This window comes from Crinia signifera, chromosome 11 (assembly GCF_055691185.1).
Source record: "Crinia signifera chromosome 11, ASM5569118v1, whole genome shotgun sequence".
In the NCBI taxonomy this organism is placed as follows: Eukaryota; Metazoa; Chordata; class Amphibia; order Anura; family Myobatrachidae; genus Crinia; species Crinia signifera.
Genome location: NC_139227.1, coordinates 28,197,151 through 28,219,969, shown reverse-complemented (window position 1 = coordinate 28,219,969; position 22,819 = coordinate 28,197,151). Strand labels below are relative to the sequence as shown.

The following is a 22,819-nucleotide window of genomic DNA, read 5'->3' as shown; positions in this document are numbered from 1 at the left end:
TGTTTAATCAAGTCTGAAATGAATTAGTTCAGTGAATTCCCCAGTTCAAACCAAGACGGGAATTGTCAGCAGAGGAAATATTAACTTACTGACATTTCTTCCATTAGAAAATAAACATACATTTCTTTTGTAAATTATATTTTGGATATCTGCCCTTAGGAAAAATAGAATCCTTTTCTTTAACACAAGTTTGCACAGAAAGAATAGATTGTTCTAAGGCAAGACAAAAGTAGCTGAGTGATTACTGACAATTCACTAATTAAATTAAGTTAATTAGGCTTTCAAAACTAGCCAAGGGCAGGTTTGTATTTACTTAATATGAATTTTAAGGAGCCAGAGAACCAAACAGCTTTCTAAAATTAAACTCATGTCTATAACCAGTTACAGACTGGGGGCTGTAGAATCGCCCTGGCATCTTTCGGTGGATGTGTTGTGGAAAAGGGGCGTGGTCAAGCCATCATAAGGTGTACTGTGAGTCACGGGGGTGTGGTTATGTGGAACTCCCCAGCTTTCGGGAGGCGGAGCTGCTCAGTTACTGGCCCATTGGCCCTTTTGGTTGGAAGTGCTGGGGGCCTGATGCAGAAGTGGGCACTGCAGGGGGGCGTGGCATCACAGTCGCACCATCATGGAACCACTTTGCTATACAAAGTGTCCATTTACGGCCTTGTAAAGCGATAAATGGGGCTACAGTGAATCGTTTTATCACTCGGTGAGCACTGTTAGCCTTTCATTTTATAGGATGCGTCATTTTTTCTTGTTTTCTAGCATACCTCTAGCAACAATGAGGGGTCTGGAGCTGGTGCATACTGCTAACAATGACTGGTATTAAACCAAGCGGACAGACAGGGGTAATGTGTATACAGTTCAGCATAAAGGCGACATTATGCGGTCACTGGGTAGACAATGTCTAGGTTGACAACTAAAGGCCAGCAGTGACTAAATCGGCACCCTGAAGTGGTCAACATACCCAAGGTCGACATTGACAGAAGGTCGATACAAGCTTAAGGTGCCCATACACTGAGGCGATTTGGTCTGATTTCGACCAATCGGCCCGTTAAATCGGACCAAATCGCCTCTCCCTGACATGCAGTCAGGTCCGATGTGCGGTCCCGTGCGCATCGGACCCAACCACCTGTTCTGGGACCTCCCTCCAGACGGCGAGGCGGGAGGGAATCAGGGACGCATGCGATCCAAGGATATCAGGGATACATTGCGCTGCTATAGTAAATTTAAATAAGAAGGTCCCGTCGGCTTGCAGGGTATCGGGTGTCCGAACACTGCCGCCAGATGTCGCAGCAGTGTATGGGCCCCTTTAAGGTCAACATGAGTTTTTCATACTTTACTATCTAAAGGTGCCCACACACTAGAAAGATCTGCGATCATAAGATGTGCACATAAATTATGTGGGGTGCACACCAGGACGATATGGGCCAAAACTAGCCAATTTATATACAATCTCGACCGATTGTATGTAAATCGGCCATGTTTTGGGCCATTTCGCTGCCCTTTTGATGCGATCCCGATCCGATGCGCGGCCCCGCGGGTCGTTAGGTCTTTTCAGAGATCCTACCTGCTGCAGGTAGGATCTCAAAAAATGACCATTGGAGTGGGTGCGGGTCGCGATCGGATCGCAATCACATCGGTCGGCGGCGGGTCGGCAGCTCCGTCAGCTCGTGAGCGGGTCGTACGTTCCTGTGGTGACCTGCTCACAAGCAACATTGTGCTGGTGTGTACCCAGCATTAGCCTTTAAATCTTTTGTCTGTCCTGGACACATCTTTACCAAAGATTTTTCTTAAGATCTCTTGTGCGTTCCTATGGATCTTTTGTTAAATCTTCTGACGCACACGGGATCTTAAGAAAAATCTTTGGTAAAGATGTGAGCTTGCCTGAAATCTTTTGTCCAGGACAGACAAAAGATTTCAAGGCTAATTTATGCGCACATCTTAAGATCGCAGATCTTTCTAGTGTGTGGGCACCTTTAGATAAGAAGATTTAGCAAAAGATCCACTGGAGCTCGCATCGGACCGATATCGGCCGATTGTCGACCGATTATCGGTAAACATCGGAAGATATGCTATTTTTAACATATGCTATATTTGCTTTGTTAACTAAGCTGAATCAGGACTATAGTCGCTATATTGCTTTTCTGGAGAAATATTTTGCACTTGTCTGGAATTGCGCTCAATACTGCAAAGCAATTAATTTGCCTGCTGGACAGAAGTTTGTATGCGCTGATGGATTTGTTTTCAAAGAAGCAAAATAACTTTCCTCTAGAACACCAACATCAAATTGTGCCCTGCAGCAACGGCCTTCCAAGGTTCAGATTAATTGCCATATTCCTGTACTGTTCTGTGTTTCATAGATTTATAAGAATTCTCTAAAGATTTTACAGGCTCTAATAAAAGAGTTTTACATAGTATCAGCCACTGAGCGGTGATTATCTCTGGCACTGGACCCGCCTTTCTTCTAATCAAACAATGACCTTGTGACATCAGTACAGTTTGGGATCAGACTGTTCCTCGGAAAAGGTCACATTTTTTTCCTGATCAATATCGTTTACATAAAGGGGAGCTTGCTGATTGGACGGTTCTAACACTTATCATTTGCAAACGAAAACCAACATTTTCAGTAATAATGTCATCTTAGAGGTAACGATCTGTGCAAGGACATAATTAACTCTGTATATGAGAGGAAAGGGGTTTGCCTTGCACATTAATATTTTAGATCAAAGGCAAAATAAACCAGGTTATTATCATATAAACACATTAAGGAACCATTGGGGTGTTTGACTGGACACAGTATCCTATCATCGGTATTGTCTAGTTCCCAGCTGCCCCGCTTTTCACAGGATGGTCCCACTTTTCAGGGAGTGTCCTATAGTTCCATACCTCCCACCTATGAGGCTGAATAGGGACCTCTGGCGCGGCGCAGCCATGCATGAGGTCACGCCCCTGTTTTGCAGCTGCTGCCCCTCTGCCTGCGGGGAATAGACGCTGTGCACAAGTGAAGCGCTGTGAATACTTTTCGGATGCACTGTGTATGTATCTAACTACTGACTTTGACCACTAGAGGCCACTCCACGTACCAAGTCTATTCACCACTGCCCAGCGGGTGGCAGCGGGGACTCCATGTTGGGGGACTTGGCGGTCCATGTTGACAGATATATACAAAATAGACACAAAAAAAGATGAAAAACTTATGTTAACCTTTTTTCTGTGTCAACCATTTTGCATCGATCTATTGCTTGTGTCAGCCTTTTGTCAGTGCTGACCTAGTGCATTTTGAACCCTTTTTGCTGTCGGTCATTCATGGTCGACCTAATTACTGGAGACCTAATCCACACACCTTGTGAATACTCTGGAAAATGTATGGGATCTGGAAAAGACATAGGGCGGGATGTATTAATATACATCGCCGCCCTTCGCCTGCCAGCCGCCGCGATGCTACCGCATATGTACTACGGAGACCCCCGCGATACCTGTAGTGTGGTGTGAGGAGGTCTCCGTCACATCCTGGCGGCTGTCAGTGTCCCCCTGCGTCTCCTCCTCCCCCCTGCAGCCGGATGTCCTCCCGGCTGACACCTGCTGGGGGAGGAGGAGATCGAGGGAGGGGGGGGGGGGTCGCGCGAACGGCGGGCGGCGATAGAAGCCCATAGACTTCTATAGGGTATCGCTACCCTGCCAGGCGGAGACCGGGCAGGCGGCTAATGGTAAATAGGAAAATGCGGTAAAACCCCCGTTTTACCGCATTTTCCCTTTAGTACATCCCGCCCATAGGGGTAAATGTATGAGGCTTCGAGAAGATTTATCTATCCCCATAATGAATGTTATGAGCAAGGCGATAATGAACCAGCCCATCAGCTTCAATATGTAAATTGACAGTTAGGGGCTGGGGCATTATTGGGGTAGATACCACTTTTGCAAGCTTCATACATTTCAGTAACAATGGTCTGAGGGTATTCTCTGGAACGTTGAGGATGTGGTTAGTGACAACGGTCCGTTGCCTAGCAATATCATCACTTCAGTTCTCAACAGCAATTGCACTGAAACAAGCAGAAAGTAGCTGCGGCCTAAACTCAAACTAGCTCTAACCCACAGTAATAGTGGTCACAGAGATCCATTAGTCAGACAACAATCTGGGAGCCTGGGTACCAAATGCAGCATATAAACCATCTTCTTTTTACAAGTTGCTGCACTTAAATATACATGTCGCCGGCTATCAGTCTCCGTATCCACTACACGATACTGTGAACCGTCACATTTCCCGACTTTATAAAATAACATCATTCCAATTATGGTGAAAGTAGTTCAAGCAGGACAAAGTCCCCCAGTCAGCATGGTGGAGAGGCTCTATCTCGCCGCGCTGCAGAAGGAGGCTCAGATTGCAAGTAAAGAGGATTTCATTGAAATGAGAAAGAATAAATTACTTTCAGCTAGTTGGGTTTGTCCAGGACACCGACAGATGAGATTTAATACTTGCCGGATGTCTGTCTTGACTTGCACGCCACAAAATATCAGTTTATTATTTATTCCCCTAAGTCTCCACAAATTACATTTTACAGGATAAATATCTGATGGGTATGGAAATAAGCAGAAGCTCTGTCAGGGATTACATGTATTTTAGCAAACCCCCCCCCCCAAAAAAAAAAACTGAGATCTAGATTTTTCCCAGAGCATCAATCACAATGTGGAGCCCCTGACAGAAGAGGATTTGATATGTGAGGTCAGATACTAAGGGAATATACAGTAGAATCCTGCTGAGACAATCCTCCGACAGCCAGCTCCATAATTCTGTACATTAATTAGGGTGTCCTGGACCGGAGACTTTACAATACACGTGGCAGCAGGCACGAAGGCAGAGAGTGACTGAATAAAACAGATTGTAGCTTCAGTGAACATTACAAATCTGTACAGAGGTCCTTATTCTGGTTGACTCGCAAGGCTGTGAATTTTGCAGCCTTGCGAGTCCCCCAGATGCCGTTAGAATAATCCCCCAGAGTCTATGGCCAGATGTTTTAAGCTTCAAAAAGTGATAAAGTGGAGAGTGAAAAACCACCAGCCAATCAGTTCCTACCTGTCATTTTTTCAAACCCAGCCTGTAACATGAAAGGCAGGAGCTGATTGGCTGGCTGTTTATCTCTCTCCTTTTTATCGCTTTTTGAAGCTTGATACCTCTGGCCCTAAAATAGGAAAACGAATACAGCAAAATCTTTATTTGGGTTCAGAGGAAGCCTGGCAGACCAGGAATTCGCCCTCGCGGCAGCTCCTTCTGCCAGGACATGCTGGGAATACAACATGTGCACCAAAAAGTTGATATTTCGGTTGTTAGTTTTTCTATGAAGTTGGAACAGTTATTCAGCTGACTGTTACCGTCATCACATTTGTATCTGCTTTGAGCGCTCTTCTGGGAATTGGATGGATACGCGATCCTAGGTCACCCGAGCTGGTTGTATCGAACCGTTAGGATATTTTTGAACTGCAGCCTCCAAACAAAGGGGGTCATTCAGACCTGATCGCTGCTCTGCGAAACGGCAGAGCCCTGTGATCAGATAGCCGCCCGTCATAATGAAATCCCGCCCTGTGCAAGTCTGTGAATGGCTTCACGCTGATCAACGAATAGCTGCAAATCTATTCGCAACACACTCACCATCAAATGATTTTTCCAGTATGAGCAGTAACCCAGGGACCTACTCCACCCGTGCCATAGAATCAGACTGATCGAGGCCGGAGTTGAGGTCACAACGCCTGGGCGTTTCCCCTGAAACTCCTAGTTACCACCAGGGGTGCATTGGGACTGGATTCCGGCCCAGGAGCGGTAGGGGGGTCGTATGTAATGGGCGCGGGGTGCGGCGTTATGTAATGCACGCGGGGGGCGGCGGGCGGCTCACCTGCTGCTGCTGCTTCTTTCAGTGAGGTGCTGAGCGGCAGCTTGAAGGCCCTGGGAGGTGCTGTGCACGCATGCGCCGCAGCCTCCCGTGGCCATTTTGGATTCGGGCAAAGTGCCGCGGCTGCTGCTTGCAGCCCAGCCAGCCCAGGAAGGATCGCGGCCGGCCCCTTTTTAAAAAGTTTTGGGCCGGCCCACAGGGAAATGGCCCGGTTTCCCAGTGGGCCAATCCGGCCCTGGTTACCACCCATAAACAGCACCTCCTGTCAATCAACTTGCAGCTCGAGATCAGAAAAGATGCTGGATTTTGTTGCTGAATGACCTCACACATGCGCTCTGTGATCCCAGCGCAAGCGCAGTCAGTCGATAATCCTCTGCCTTGCAAAATGAAATAAGGTCCAATATCTGGCATGATTGGAGAACTGGTGTTTAGCTTATGAAGCTTAGCACTCCATTAGGAAAATACTTTTGCACTTAACAATCTGTAAAGACTATTGGGGGGGGGGGGGGGGGGGCGATAAGGAAGGAGGTATAAATGCTTATGTAGTTTTAAAGCGGCAATCCTTTGTATGGTAAAACAATGTTGGTTTTGTTGCGTAAATGATCACCGCTTTAAGAACTCGCACAAAGCCCTTCACTCTATTACATTCTTCTCATGTTTTAGACCCAATAGTTGTGGTATCCAGACAGTGTTTAGGTCGACACCAAAATGTCAACATGCACAGGTTCGAAACTGACAAAAGGTTGACACAAGCAATAGATCGAACACATGAAAAGGTTGACATGAGATTTTTAAAACTTTTGAAAAATTTTGTTGTAATATCCGGCAAGGAAAGGGTTAATCACTAAGTAAAATCTAAAAATAAAATGTAAAATACGTATCGGGGATACAGACAGAACCAATCACAGAGACTAGTATTTGGATTTTCCTAACCTTGTTCTTCCTCTCTCTCGAACTGTAATGATATGCATAATTTAGCAGAGAGCTTGGCGGTAATTAGACCAAAACAATGCTGTAAGTAAAGATTTTTGATGCTCCATAATTTATCCTTTCAATCAGGACTATGGCCAACACAGTCACAGATCTCTGCTGCCACCTGCAGGTAGCTACTGGTACATATGCATGTATTTTCCTCATTCATACAGTGCCACCCAGTGGGCAAAATTCAAGGAATAGAAAAAGGCTCCAATATCAAAAAGTTCTTTACAAAATAATTGCATCCGCTGTGCTCGGTGCACTGAACGAAGCACAGGCTTCTTCAGTGCAGGATGCTGGTGGCCAATTAAAATGCTGCACCAGCTTTTGAGTCAATCAGAGTTCGTCTACCATTAGCCAATCAAAGCGTCTGCCGGTACAAGAGCTCTGATTGGCTCACCAGCCGGACCAATGCTGCATTTTAGTTGGCCGCTGGCATGCTGCATTGAAGAAGCCTTCTGGACCTCATCAGCAGGAGGGGATGAGGGAGCAGGAGTCGGGTGGTAAGTGGAGGGGGGCGGAGGGGCCCGGACTGGAAATCAGTCTCGGGCACCAAAATTCCTAGTGGCAGCCCTGCATCCAGTGATACTGTAAATATGAACATTATTTACAGAATACATAATAAAATAGTCCCAGATCAAAGATAAAAAATTAGTAAGCTAATTGAGGCGCCTTGTGCCGTTCCTGCTCCCTAAACCAGTAACACCATGGGCTTGATTCAAGTTTTCATGGGCATCCCCATGAAAACACTGGGCGTTCCCTGGTATGCGGGTGGGCCAATGCCTGCCAGGGGTGGGTGGTGGGGATGCTCGTATGGCGGCATTTGCTCGCCCAGTAGGCGGCGTTAGACGGCTCGCTAAGCAGCAAATTTACACTGCTTAGCGACTCAACATGAATCAGGCCCTATGTACAGTTTCTAGGGACGCGCTGGCACTGCCCTCAGTGTTCAGCACCCTGTGTGATGGCAACCCTTGCACATGGTTAGGGCCCTGTATGTAAAGCATACAGATGGAGCCAGCCTTGTCTTTGCAGGGGCTGGCAAAAGTATCGCCAGCCCCAGCCAGCGGCCAGCTCCAGCCAGGGGGCGAACGCGCATGAAACGCACGCGCACCCCGTGACAACAGAGCTTCCCACCTCCCCCACCGCCGCCGCCGGTCCCCCTCGCCGCCTCCCCCACCGCCGCCGCCAGTCCCCCTCGCCGCCCCGACCCCACCCCAATCCCTGCCCATCTCCTTGAAGCGGAGATGGGCAGGATGCCGCTGCCCCGCCGACGGAGGATTGGGACGCATGTGCGCGTGAGACGCACGTGCGTCCCAGTTCAGTGTAGCCCCTGTCCGCCGGCGCTCGCCAAAGATGACAGGGGCTAAATCTGTACAATCAAACAAACAAAACTGGCTTATTAAAGAATGTCAAGTCTTATAAGTGTATGGACACCTTAAGACACAAAAGTAAGCCTATTGGTCTTTAATATCATCTGAATAATTTCCCAGTAATATGGCGATGGCAAAATTGTTATATGTTTGCCAATAATGTGCATCATTCTCTCTGTCTCAGCCTCCTTCTGAAAATCAGGATTGTGGCTCATGTCCTAGCCCATTCATAACAAAATTTTGGGTCCAGCCTGGGTCACTAAACACAGGTTTAGGCCGTGTCTCAGTGGCCTAAAACCTGTTCACATCGCAGGCTGAACACGGGATATAGGCGGGCCTTATGGGCTCTACACACGGGGCGATAGGAGGGAATGAGAATTCTGAGTGGCGCTACATCGCTCAGGTGGCCCAGCACACAGTTCTGCACAGCGATGTGTGCTGAGCAATGTGTTCTTCAGGGAGAACACTGGCCCCGACCAATTAATAACCTGCGTGTGGGTTATTAATCGGCCCCAGACACAGACTGCATTGTTGCGCATTTACATTGCTGTGTGGTCTCTACACATTGTGATTTTCAGGCATTTTCTGAGCAATTTGGTAAAATGATTTTAAATCGCTCAGAAAATGCCTGAATATCGCTCCCTGTGTAGGGCGGCGCCGGCGTGCCCATTTCAGATGACATCCAAAAGCACGAACAACTCCCCATAGAGTTAATAGGACCTAGGACGGATGACCTGGGTTACCCGTTTACACTGCACCTTAACCATAGTCCTTTTCAGGACCAACCCTGCTCGCTACCCAGGTTGCATTCCTAGGTCACTGGACCCAGGTGATTTTCTAAGAACCCTTTCAGAATGGCCGCAACCCAGGTTAACCCAGCATTTACCTGGGTTTTTGCGGCAGTGTAGAAGGGAAATTTGACAACACCTTCATCTTCTAACCAATTAAAAAACATTCAGGTTGTGGCGACGAGGGGGGTTGTGGTGGGTTTGGGGGTTCTGAAACTTATGTTGAACATCCCTAAGCTCTGGTTTACCTATGAACATGAAATCCCTGTAAGAGGTGTAGTCGCACACAGTCTGGCTGATTGGAGTTTCTTGGAAAGAAACAAAGTTTCAAAACATGAAACAAAGTTTGTACAATCTCAAACACAATGTGAATGGCAAGCAATTATTTTCTTGCACATATTTAGTGCCAGTTACATACCATGACCTCAGTAGTGCCAGTTACATATCATGTCCCCAGTAGTGCCAGTTACATATCATGTCCTCAGTAGTGCCAGTTACATATCATACCCCCCAGTAGTGCCAGTTACATATCAGGTCCCCAGTAGTGCCAGTTACATATCATGTCCCAGTAGTGCCAGTTACATATCATGTCCCCAGCAGTGCCAGTTACATATCATGTCCCAGTAGTGCCAGTTACATATCATGTCCCCAGTAGTGCCAGTTACATATCATGTCCCCAGTAGTGCCAGTTACATATCATGTCCCCAGTAGTGCTTTTAGCAAAAGTACATTCTGGAAACTTTGCTGTTCGGAATATTTTGGACAATGGATATATATGGGACACCCAACCTGTATCTTAAGAGCAACAGTAGATGGTAATACTAATTACCTATCGTCTGCACAGACCCTTCCTGCCAGTAACTTCCCCCTAGAACAAGAAGTATAAAGTAGCACAGGAAATCACACAACACGACACTAAGGAAGCTTGCGGTATATACTGTAATGTTCCGAGAGTATGGTGTGGATAATGGGTAGGGAAATATACTATAACAGGTACAGACCTTTTAGGAGGCATTCAAAATAATGTATCGCACATTTGCGAATGAGGTACAATATGTACAGAAATAAAGCAGAATTTCCTGTGGGCTGCAGGACTGTCCCAGCAACCCGGGTCCGAACCATTATTAACCCTTCTTTTATCCTGTGTTGGACTACTGCATTGCTGGACCCGATTTTTTTCCTTCAAATTACCCTTTCACACAGCAAAGAGACCCGGGTCGAACCTGGGTTCTTTGTGTGGTGTGAAAGGGGTATAATTGAACCTGCCACTGGGTGGACCCCAACCGGAATACATGGCCATATAACTAATTTATAATGCCAGGTATGCAATGCTTCTGGCCAGGGCGGCATATGGCTTCTCAGCATCCTAGGCACAACTTCAACCTGCTGCCCCCCCCCCCCCCAACACCTCACTGCCACCAGTTACCACTTTCCAGCCAATCAAGTGAATGTGTGGAGGTGGCGTCTTAGGGTGTGGATAATTAGGTCAACAGTGTTCAAAAGCCAATAGGTGAACACCTGAAAAAAGGTATGGTCAACAATCATATGGTCAACCACTAATGGTCGACAGGGTCCAAAGGTCAACATGGACACTGTCTAAGTGTAGCTATGCTCGCCATGCTTCAGGCTCGACACACTATTATTATATTCTCCCTTCACGCCGTAGTGAATGGTAGGGTATGAAATACCGCCTGTCGGCACATGTCGGCTCAAAGTTTTGTCAAAAAAAATTCATGTCGACCATTTCCAGATCGACCGTTTGACCATGTCGACCTTTGGACCCTGTTGACCTAGAGTCAGTGTATGATGAGTCCGGATACCGTCCTCAGGACCCCACACAGTGCATGTTTTCCAGGTCTCCTCACTGAATCAAGCGATATAATTAGCTCCACCTGTGGATATTTTAAAATGTGTCAGTAATGAGTGCACCTGTCAGGTGACCTAGAAAACGTGAGCGGTGTGGGGTCCTGAGGCCCGAGTTTGAGAACCACTGTTCTAGATACATCCAGATTTGTACCAATACCTTATACAGACATTCCTCACTTTACAACCTACCTGTTTATGGACCACCCGGACTTACCACCCGTCTTCGTTTAGCGTCCGCGCTGTGACTGCTCAGACTTACGACCCCGTCTGCTCGGATTTACAACCTGCCCGCCTACCCTCTCACAGTTACGACCCGCCCAGACTGTTTAGCGACCCACGTCTCAGAAGTATTAAGGGGTTTTATATAGGTTCGTCTAATGACAAATTTGCTTAACGGGCGGGTCGTAGGAACGGAACCCGGTCGTTAAGTGAGGAATGTCTGTATTTATATTGATCTATATACATTCTGGCTTGTACTGGTATATACATGACGATCAGGGCTTTATTGCAGGGTTGCCTACCCTCGCGGAATGGCAGGAGGGTCCCGAAAATTGGGTCCCCCTAGCCGCCCCCCCCCCCCCCCTCCCCTGACACACCATTTAAATAACCTTATCTACTTATCTCCGAAGAGGAGGCGGGGCTAAAGTTCCATAATCGTGTCATTTTAGCCCCGGCCCCTCCGTGGAGATGGGGAAACCGGGTCATTTTCCAGCTTGGGGGCGCAGCTTAATGACATCACGTTCAAGCCCCGCCCCCGAACTCCTTCTGAAAGTCTCCTCTCCAGGCTTGTCCCTGCTTTATTGATAAATAATCCCCAATTGCCACCAATAATAAGAGTGAACATTTATAACTTTATCTTGGGCCGGCACAGATAATGTTACATGTCACATTATTGTCTCTCCATCTATACACTAATACTATACGGATTCTGGTAGTATTATGTAAGTTCTCTGCTTTCCAGTAACAATACACAGAGGGTTCTGCCCAGGGACAAACACTGCGCAGCCCCATGGAAACCAAACAAACTACAGGTAATCCAAACTGTGTGTTCCTACAATGGCCATGCAATAGGGAGAACGTCCACCATAGCAGTGAGACAGCATCTGAGAATAGCAGGCTACCAGAGCACATATAACTGACAGTAATTAGGAGTAAGTCTTGTTCCTAATAATAAATTATAATATTTGCAGGATAGAACCCATATTACAAGGGAAGCAGACAGATTGGACACATTACAATAGTTTCAGCAGGTTAATATGAAAGGGAGATATATCAACACATTGTCCCTTATTCAGGATCACTCGCAAAGGCAAATTCCTTCTCAAATGGATAAAGTCATGTGCAAAGCAGGTGGGGCAGATGCAACATGTGCAGAGAGTTAGATTTGGGTGAGGACATAATTAAATACACACTCGTCAGGTGCATTAGAATAAATTCAGATGTGTGATGCACTGTATCACTCCCGCCATTGTTCCTGCACAAACAGGCAACGTTCATGAACTAGGCGTCTGGGGTGGTAACCGACCGTTCAGTGGGAGTGCTTAGAAAAATGCAGGCTTGCCTGGGAAAACAGAGACGTTCCCGAGCGGTTTAGGGGATGTCAGCAATAGGCGGGATGTGCCGGATTTCATTACAGCCAACGAGTAGGTCCCTGACTATCAATCGCTTGTGATGACTGATGCCCAGTGGAAAAATTATTCAGAGAACTGTCTGCTATATGGGGCGGACATTTTATTGTGGTCCGTCTCACTAGCAGAAGAATGAAGCCAGAAAGGGAGCCGGGAGGGGACCAGTGAAGTCAGGTAAGGCTGCGGGCGGCGGATTGGCGGGCGGCAGATGGGCGGACGGGAGGGGGCTAACTATAGCACCACAGCCCCCCGGCGCCCACACATGCACAGCGCCCCCCCTTGGCCGCGGGGGCTGCAGTGCTATAGTTACGCCTCTGCCCCCTGTCCACCCCCCTCTGTACGAACTAGGGATGCCAATCCTGGGATCGTCGGGATCCCGGGATATAGGGCATTTTTGGCAGGGATTTGAATCCCGGGACTGGAGGCTTCTATCCCGGGATCCAAATGCGCATGCGCATTTGATCCCCTTCTCATGTGTACCGCTGAGCGGGCCGGGGAGCAGGCGGTTAAGTTGAAGTCCGGGCAGACGCGGCGGTGTTTGAACACTGTGTGGTATAATATCACGCTGCGCTGCCTGGAAACAAGGTTATGTGGCTGCGCAGCGTGATGTGAGAGATCACATCACGCTGCGCAGCCACACACTGATTCCCACGACACCGCGTCTGCCCGGACACCGAGTTACCCGCCTCCTCCCTGGCCCGCCGAGTCACCTCGCCTCAAACGCTGCATGCCGCCGGCCCGCCGCACATTTCCTCTATGCTTAGAGGTAATTTATTCATTATTGGGCACATCAGGAGGCCAATCCTGGGAATCCCGGGATTGACAGTTTTTCAAACCCGAATCCCAGGATTGAAAAAATGGCCCGGGATTGGCCTCCCTAGTACGAACGCCTTGGTGACGGGACTAAGTAAAAACCGGACCCGGACTACACTCCGGATCGCCGGACAGGACATCAAAATCTGCAGTCCGGAGCTTGTAGGGTCCGGTCCGGGGGGTGTCTTGTCCGGGGGTTCCCTGTGATAGCTATCACCAGGGACATGGGGGAGGGGAGATTACAGCCTCCCTGGGTGGTCCGGACCGTCCGGTTTTTGCTACATGCCTGGACCATACAGAGAGGCTTTATTCTACCCCTCCTCCTCTACCTGGTGACAGGTGTGAAAGGCAGCCCCCCCGGACAGGACACCCCCCAGACCTGAGGCTACAAGCTACAAAATGCAGAGTTTGATATCCGGTCCGGCGGTCCGGGGGTTTTGTCCTGGTCCGGTTTTCACCCATACACCTTGGTGACTGTGATAGTCGCTGAAGGCGTTTGTACAGCGGCCTTGTACATGCATTACAGTCTTCCAGAATCAGGCCCAAAGTCTTGAATTGACGCATTTTGCAGCCAGGGTGGGGATATCAGGTCACCACTCCCTCACACTTGTGCCATTCCGAAAAGTGGCCGATTGTGGATTACGCTGAAAGACTTTATCAGGACACAATCATCCAGGGTGATATGAATGGACCGTGTGTTCGATTTGCCAAAGGAACCACTGGCGCCAGGCACTCAGTACGGCTTCTACTAACATACAAGTACTCACTGAGTCTCTGCGTCCTTCACATCCGTCACCAGGTAGGTAGTAGCGAAGGATCCGCTGCCCAGCTTCCGGTGCACCTTATACCGTCTCATTATAAGTGACCCAGGAGTAAAAGCACTTTGGCACATTATCGGTGACCTGCGTGTGTCCACAGACAAATCCATCTGTGAAGGGAGAACATGTATTATTATTATTATTATTATTACTACTATACAATTTATTTCCCAACACACCAATGCTAAATTATTGTACAGGTGAAAACGAGAATCATTAGTATATGTCAAAATCAGAAATGAATATCCCAGTCATCTGATGTTCACATCAGGTACCGACCACGTTTAGCACACTGTATGTCCCAATAGTTATCCTGGTGTAATCAAGACAACAGTGCGCATGCTGCTGCAAACTGCGCAATAAGTGGGCATAACCACGTGTCACGGAATGGGCCCGGTGCTTCTGACGCACTGGACCACCACCCACACTGTGGCAGATGTGCATGGCAACTGTCCACCACCGGTCTTCTATGCAGTGAACAGGACATACCTCCAGCCTGACGGCCCAATCAGGACACTCCTAAACTGATAGTGGCAGAGCCCCCAAAACATGACTGCCCCATTAAAACCAGACCAAGACCTAAAGTTGCCCATACACTAGTGCAATTTATCGAATGCAATTTATCTAATGCACATCGCATGTACCGTCAGATTTATCGATGTGTGTGGGTGGATGGGTCCAGGAATATGTCAGTCAAGTACATCAGATAAATCGCATGCAATTTATCTGATGTGGTTAAAATACTGTAGGTCCAGTTTCCACCTGATCGATCCAGATTTTTTTGTATTTGGAGGACGTTCAGTCTGTTAGGTCCGATCTGATGTGCTCGGGAGCACGCACCAAAATTACTGTGTTTAAAAAATGACAGGTAAGAGCTGATTGGTTGGTGGTTTATCACTTTTCATGACTTAATACATCTAGCCCCAAAAGAGGGATCTGAATGATCCCTCCCCAGCCATATACTCTCTCATAAGCACAGACTAATGACCTGGGATGGGCGGAATTAAAGCAATTGCATTGGCAACCTTGGTTGTTGAATAAACAGGCGTGATAATGGGATACAGGCTTTGGTTTGATTTGAAAGTGAAAACGACACTGTATCACCGCAGGATGTCCTTGCTCATGCGTACTTGTGCAGTCGTTTGATTATCGACGATCAGGTCTGAGTGACCCCGATGTCAAAAACCCCTAACACACGCATTGATATGAATCCTTGATATTGCTGATATTGTTATCATTACTACACAGATCTGCAAAAGTAGAAGGAAGTTTAGGAGCATTTTGTACCAGGTGGAAGGAGCCATGTTCCAGCGTCTGTGGAGTGGAGTGACCATCAGCCACTTGCACAGATCTTAGAGTGGATACGACGGATAATTCAGAGCTTAGCGATGTTTCCTCTTTGTAAGCATCTTCCCCACCTGCTCCCTGCTCTTGTGTTATACACAGGGGCCTGTGCGCGTTCTAGTCATTAATGGCTGTGAATCATTGCCGTCGCCACATGCCAGCTGTGCCCGGCTGTTGGAGGATGGTAAGGGCATGTAAAACAGAGCAGCTCCATCCATCTCCTTATGTGACAGTCAGACGCAGCCACTTTTATCTAGGTATAAACATGTTCTAGGTCAATGGTGTCAAACTCATGGCCCTCCAGCTGTTGTGGAACTACACATCCCAGGATGCCCACCACAGTTTTAGCAATCCATTATATATATTCTGTGGCAGGGCATGCTGGGATGTGTAGTTCCACAACAGCTGGAGGGCCTTGAGTTTGACACCACTGTTCTAGGTGCATCTGCTTGGGAGCAGCTTCTCCCAGAACACAAGGTGTGTGAGGACACAATGGCCCTTATTCTAGTTGAATCGGATGGATGCGTATTTCGGACGGCCACCGAGTGTTGTTAGCCCCGCCTACCATACGGATCGCTCACACCGTCTGAATGCGGTAAGACACCGACCGAACGGACCGCGAGTGGATGTTTAATGTGAACACCTCCCCCATCTGTGGGAACCTCCCCCATCCTCCGATGGTCGCCGACCATCGAATGAAGGACCGAGCGGTCAGCAAGCCACGAGTACTGCAGACCACACGGACATTTTTCCGTGTGAAAGCAGGGATATGGGCGGGCAGCTGGCATCCAGCTATGTCAGCTGTCCGCCCCCCACACGTGCGTCACGGCCACATTACCATATGTACGCTCAGTGGTTTCATAGGAACGCCCATGAACTGCGGGGCGTACGCATATGGTAATGAGCCCAAACAGCCCCTCACGCCCCTCTCCACCCCCTGCGGGGATTATTCAGACTGATCGTTTTCTGTACGGAATTCACGCCGTGTTTGGATGTGCGCGGCATTCGCAAATGCGCAGACACCACTGCACATGCGCAGACACCAAACATTGGTCGTCCGACCGCATACGAAGCCGTGCGACTCAATCAGAATAAGGGCCAATGTTATGTCGGTCAGATATATCCATTCTAGTTGTGCATAGTCAGCCAGCTTCATCTTCACTAGATCTGCTGCAGATGGAAACCTCAGCTTGTTCCTGGACAGAGGACGGAGCAAAGGGCCTGATTCAGAGAAGTCACAAATCTAACGATTATCGAACAAATGCGCCTTCGTACTGTTCGCATCATGCATACACGAGAGTGATTATCAACAGAAAATGCATATGGGTTGTAAACGTAATATGGCCACACTTGACTGACAGGAAGCCAGCGTTTGGTGTGGTAACCTGCCATTTCTGGGCGTGTCTAAAAAACGCAGATGTGCCCAGGTGTTTATGAGGAGGGTCTGTGACATCAGTGATGACCACTCCCACCCTGTCTCACTCTCAGCTTAGTGGCAGCCTTAGACCTAAATACATTTGCCAAGATGGCAAGGACTCTTAGATGGTTCGGGACTTGCATATGAATTAGCGGTCAGGTCCGAATCAGGCCCAAAGCTGAGTATTCTGTAGCTCTGCAGCTGTTCAGGAACTACAATTTTCAGCATGTCCTCCGAGCCTTTATTGTGATGTCGGCCCTGACCTGACTGAGTACTACTGCAGGCAAATGTCACAATAAAAAACTAACACGCACCTAAATGCACACATGAAATAATAGTTATATAATATTCATTTTTATAAAGCAAAAATATATATATTTTTTTAATAGTAATTTTAGGTTTCTAGTGACAGCATCAGACTTTTCTCCGATATGAGAAGGTAACAGGTTTGGTCATTGAAAATGACACTCACCTTAACTTGCAGAGCAGCTGATCTCAGTAAGGAACCAGGCAGGAGGTGCAGGAGTAAGTGGCAGGCTGGGAAGAGTCCATTTATGTCATCACAGGGGGGATCATTAGCAGGAGCATCATCAGAGAGTACGAAAGTAACCAGGAATATAACAAGTATAGAGCTACCAGGCCCTGGTGGTGACCTCAGACAAATGCGAGGAGCTTGTAATTGTGTTGTGTGAATGGCTGGCCCTCCCTGTAAGGAGATATGGTATGCCTCAGGTGAGTCTGGTTTGGTCACCATGGTTGCTGAAGCTTGAAGGTGACAGAAATCTAGGACTTCCTCACATGAAAGTAGAATGTATTAGCTGCTTGCTTTTCTTATAGGGTGACTAGGTCAACACAGAAGGTCGACGCCCGAAATAGGTTGACATGGCAAAGGGTGACAGGGACACAAGCATTAGGTCAACAATGGGAAGGTCAACAAATGGTGGACATGAGTTTTTCACGTTTTTTGGAGCCGACATGTGCAGACAGGTGGTATTTCATGCCCTACCATCCACTACGGCAGGCATATCCAAACTATGGCCCTCCAGCTGTTGTGAAACTACAAGTCCCATCATGCCTTGCCACAGTTTTGCTAACAGAGAATGTTCAAATTATGGCAAGGCATGCTGGGATGTGTAGTTTCACAACAGCTGGAGGGCCATAGTTTGGAAATGGTTGGAGAATATAATAGTGTGCCGAGCGCAGCTGGACACTTAGACGATGTCCATGTCGACTTTGTTGACATTCGGGCAAAAAAATGTTATAAAATGAATGTCGACACCTTCCCATTGTTGACCTAATGCTTGTGTCAACCTTCCGACCCTGTCCATGTCGACCTATTCCAGGTCTCAACCCAAGCCCTGTCGACCTTCAGTGGTCGACCCAATCTATGTAGACCTAAATAGGGTCAACCCAATGACCCATGCCCCTTCTTATGTAACCCTGGTGACATAAGAAGATGAGATGTCTCATCACAGCATGATTCACAGGCTGCAGATATTTGGGTATAGAGTGGCGCTGAGCAGCGTTCCCTAAAACGAGGTACTGAGGTCAGTGCCGGCATATTATGTAGCAGATTTATTGGCCCCAGAAGCGTGAATTTCCTGGCCAGCCTGATTAAGCCGGATTCAACTTGAAATTTGGACACCGGTCCATCCCGGTATTGACCCGGCATTTGCTGTGTTTAGCTGCCCGCATTGACACGGCATATTGCTGGGTCGCTGACGTCATCCCGGGGGGTAGAGGGTGGAGCGGTAACACATCAGGTGGGGGTGGGGGAGGAGGCAGCACTGTCATACTGCTGCCTCCTCCATAGAAGTGACCCGAGTTACCCATTCACACTGCCCAGCAACCTGTGTCCAACCCAGGAATAACACTTATTTTATCCCGGGTCAGATTGCCGGGTTGCTGGACCCAGGATAATCGAAATGGCCCTTTCACACACCGCACGCTGACCCGGGTTATTTGTGCGGTGTGGAAGGGGTATCAAGCTTCTAAAAATAAAAAGAAGTGATATCGCCCATAGCAACAGAATCTGAATAGTTGCTCTGGGCAATATTGCCTCTTTTGATTTTTAGAAGCTTTAGTACCCCTAAACGTGCATGGGTTATAGTTTACCATTTGAACTGGTCTTAAATATACGTTATCGTCGTTTCTTGACGCATAGCAGCCTCCGGTTCACTAATGGTTCTTGGTCAGTTTGTAGACCTCAGCTGTCAGATGGCCCCGTTGAAATCAGTCTTCTATTCAACCTTTGAGTGCCAACATTGCTGTGAGCGATCCTCAAAATATTCGCTGAAAATGCCAGCGCCGCTCACAGCGACTGTTCTTTTTTTTTTGGGTGAAATATTTAACTAGACTTCAATTAATTGATTTGGCCGTATTTGTATTTATTTATACTAAAAGAACAGTCGCTGTTTTCAGCGAATATTTTGAGGATAGCTCACAGCAACATTGGCACACAAAGGGTTAAAGATATCCTGAGATCGGTACAGCGAAAAGATAGTGAAATATGTAGCTGTAGAGGTGATAAAGGAAACGGAAGCAGAGTCCCTCTGATCTAGAAATCTCCAGTGTGGTGTGAAACTAAGTACTGCAGATAATGAGTAACTATGAAACGCCATTTCCTTTGTTACGTCGTAGTATTGGTGTTTTTTTTTAAACCATCTTCCCAGGGTGCGCAGATGAGATGACAGCGTAGAATGTGGACACTGGGCAAAATTTCCAGCTTACAGCTGATCACAGAGCCTATTACACCAGATAAACAACTGCACGGTTACTGGTTTTGTCAGCTAACAAAAATTGACAAGTCAAGCAGGCGCGTTTTGTGTGGGAAAGTGCTTTCATAAGGGCAATTTACTAATGAAATGAAAAAATAAAAATGTGCAAATGTGACACTTGCTCTAGATTTGATACTTTATTTTACGATGGCGACCACGCCGAAGGCCATCCCTACAGTCTTATCCCTACAGTCTTGGACACTCATATTTTACTGAATCTGGTGTTAGCAGTATTAAATTAATATCATGGAAACAATTTCTTAGGTCATATTCTAATCGCTATAAATCTCCTGAAAATTGGTGGTCACCATGTATCCCAGCTATTACCCAAATTGAACAACATGTTCATTATACAGGTTGAGTTTCCCTTATCCAAAACGCTCTGGACCGCAAGAATTTTGGAATATTTTTATATTTGAATAATTTATCTTGCATTTATGTTACACATCAAACACGTGAAATACAGACACACATTTTATTTGTGCATGAAAAAAGGTTTTAAAACACGGAGCAAAGTTTGTGTTCTATCTCAGACACTGAATTTGAATGCCAAGCAATCATGTCCTTGCACATATTTAGTGACCGTTATATGTTATTTCCCCAGTAATGCCAGTTACAGATGTACCCAGTAGGTTTTTAGCAAAAAAAAAAAAGTACATTTTAGAGACTATGGTTTTCGGAATAATTTGGATAATGGATATTTGTATAAGAGATACTCAAACTGTAATTATAAATATGAAACAGTGGGTATTTCCTATTCTTCCTCGACCTCCAATCCTCTGTTTTGATGGCTTTCATGGAATGAATAAAGAACAACTAGATTTTGAATCTTTAGATTCAAAATCTAGTTGTTCTATATTCATTCCATGAAAGCCATCAAAACAGAGGATTTAAATTTTACTATTGAACCCAGGGGGGTTGCCCTGGGTACAGCTATCCACAGTGGTAACAACCTCCCCCCCCTGCACACCCGCACGCCGCCTCCCCCTCCTGGCGCCAGCGGCCCCCCAGCCAGGCACGCACAGTGCAGCCTGCGGAGTGCCGAGCCTAGAACACAGAGGGGCTTGGGGCTCTGCAGACTGCACTGTGCAGTGTGCGCTCCGGACCTGACCGTGGAGGCTGAAGGAGCCGGAGGGTGATGCCGCAATGCGGGTGATGGTAAGTAATGGTAATGGGGAGGCAGGGTGCTGGCAGGCGCGCTGGGGGTGCGGACAGAGATATGGTGCTGTGCCGCTGGGGGCTCGGACTGTAGGTCAGTCCCAGGCCCCAACGTTTCTAGTGGCAGCCCTGATTGAACCTTTATAGTGGTAGTGACGATGATGAATTACTCTTATCTCAAGCAGATGCTTTTTTTTCTATTTGCATCTGTACAATGGATTTCCATATGTGTGCATCCTTCCCGTTCCCTTCCCTTTTTGTTTTCTATATCCCGGTCCCCATCCTCTATGTCTAAAAACAACCCTTAATATTGAAAATAAATAAATTGTACATATTTTAGTTGGAGATCTTGTATGTATTGCAGTCAGAAGTTCTATTAAATTAGGATAGCAGGTTTTGAGCTTTGCGTTGCACAAGTGGAGCCCTATTTACTTCTATGCTTTGCGCTACACATATATAATATATAGAAATAGAAAGTCGGGCAGTTGTCCGAATCCTTAACGCCTTGTTTTAAATCCATAACAATGTATTTTTTTATTCCTCCAAAGCGCAAATTTTTGGAATGGTCATTAGAAAGTTATTCACAATATTTTTTTAAAAGTGCACAGTGGGGCTTGGATTTTGGGAATTAGCATATGCATTCAATTTATAATCGGCAAAAAAAAAAATCCTGTAGTATTAGGGCCCTGTAAATCTTAGGGGCCCATTTATCACCATCGCATCTGAGGTTGCCGTGGTCATGTTATAATATCCTCAAAACTCCAATGCGATAATTGAATACAACACACGGATGTATCACTTACTGCCTGCAGGTACAGAGCGTGCAATAAAACTCTGTAACACTTCTCCGGGCCCCGGTCTTAGTGGACTGTCCGGAGCAACCCCAGGGCCGGGACTGAGATAATTGGTATGGTCCTAAGGACCAGGACTCAGATGATGGGAAGTGGGTAAGAAAGGTAGCAGGGAAGAGTGGTAATGGGTTGTGGCAGAGTCTGGGGCCCTCCCAGTGTTTTAATGCTTGATGCCAGGGGTTTCTTTTTCATGTTGCCATAGCAATCATTAAGATTCTATCTATTATCTTCCAGACGGTGCTAAATAAATAAGTAGAATCTGATTGGTTGCTAAGGGCAACATCCCATCTTCAATAGAACTCCCATCTTAGTAAATTTACTCCTCAGTGACATATGCAGAACCATTTATGGGCACCGCGGACGGTGTAATCCAGAAATATACTGGTAGGTTATATGTCTCCTAACAAAAATTAACCCTAGAATGTCTGTGTGTGTGTGTGTGTGTGTACATGTGGTAGGGAATATAGATTGTAAGCTCCACTGGGGCAGGGACTGAGGTGAGTGTTCAAATATTCTCTGTACAGCGATGTGGAATATGTGTGCGCTATATAAGAAACCGTTAATAAATAAATAAAATAAATAACTGTCAAAGCAAATTCATCTTGTACATAGTGTGAATGGAATTTCCTGCTCGTGTGGCTTTGGGGTTTTGTGAAACTGATTCCTTGTTCTTAGAAGTTGGTTATATGATATGAATCTGTCAAACTTTTCATTAGAATTAGCAGGAAATAACATTTTGCAGCACATTCGGTGTAGTTAAAGTAAAAAAGGCAAATTTTACCAGAGACTACACATGTTGGTGACTTGGGGTCCGATTCAGACACAATCGCAGGGCTGCAAATTCACAGCTAGACTGCGCATGCATGAGGTCCCCCTGCGAATGAAGCCTGCGATGAAATGCCAATGCTGATTGACAGCCGGCCAGCGTTTTGGGGGCAGACCCAGCCATTTTCTGTGAGTGTCCTGGAAAACGCAGGTTGCGCCCAGCCGGTGAGAGAGAGAGGGCGCTGACAAGAGCAGGGGCCTACATCTCCCCACGGCCATTGCAGAGGTGGTTGACGCAAATACAGTAGTACAATTTAAACATGTATGGGATAGGCATATTGATATCCTTACAAAGAAATAAGGA

The 22,819-nt window shown here is 46.9% G+C and overlaps 1 protein-coding gene across 4 annotated transcripts in view; it reads right to left on the bottom strand.

The window, feature by feature from the left end:
- The window catches only part of LOC146046400 (serine/threonine-protein kinase Nek11-like), a 243,622-nt gene extending 226,127 nt beyond the window's left edge, over positions 1-17,495 (bottom strand). For all 4 annotated transcript variants that reach the window (XM_083165682.1, XM_083165683.1, XM_083165684.1 and 1 more), the window contains exons 1-2: positions 17,377-17,495; positions 14,093-14,253 (exon numbers count right to left, since the gene is read on the bottom strand). In XM_083165682.1, coding sequence (XP_083021808.1) covers positions 14,093-14,253 — 161 coding nt within the window. In that variant the 5' untranslated portion in view covers positions 17,377-17,495. The remainder of the gene's footprint in view (positions 1-14,092; positions 14,254-17,376) is intronic.
- Between the last annotated feature and the right edge of the window lie 5,324 nt (positions 17,496-22,819).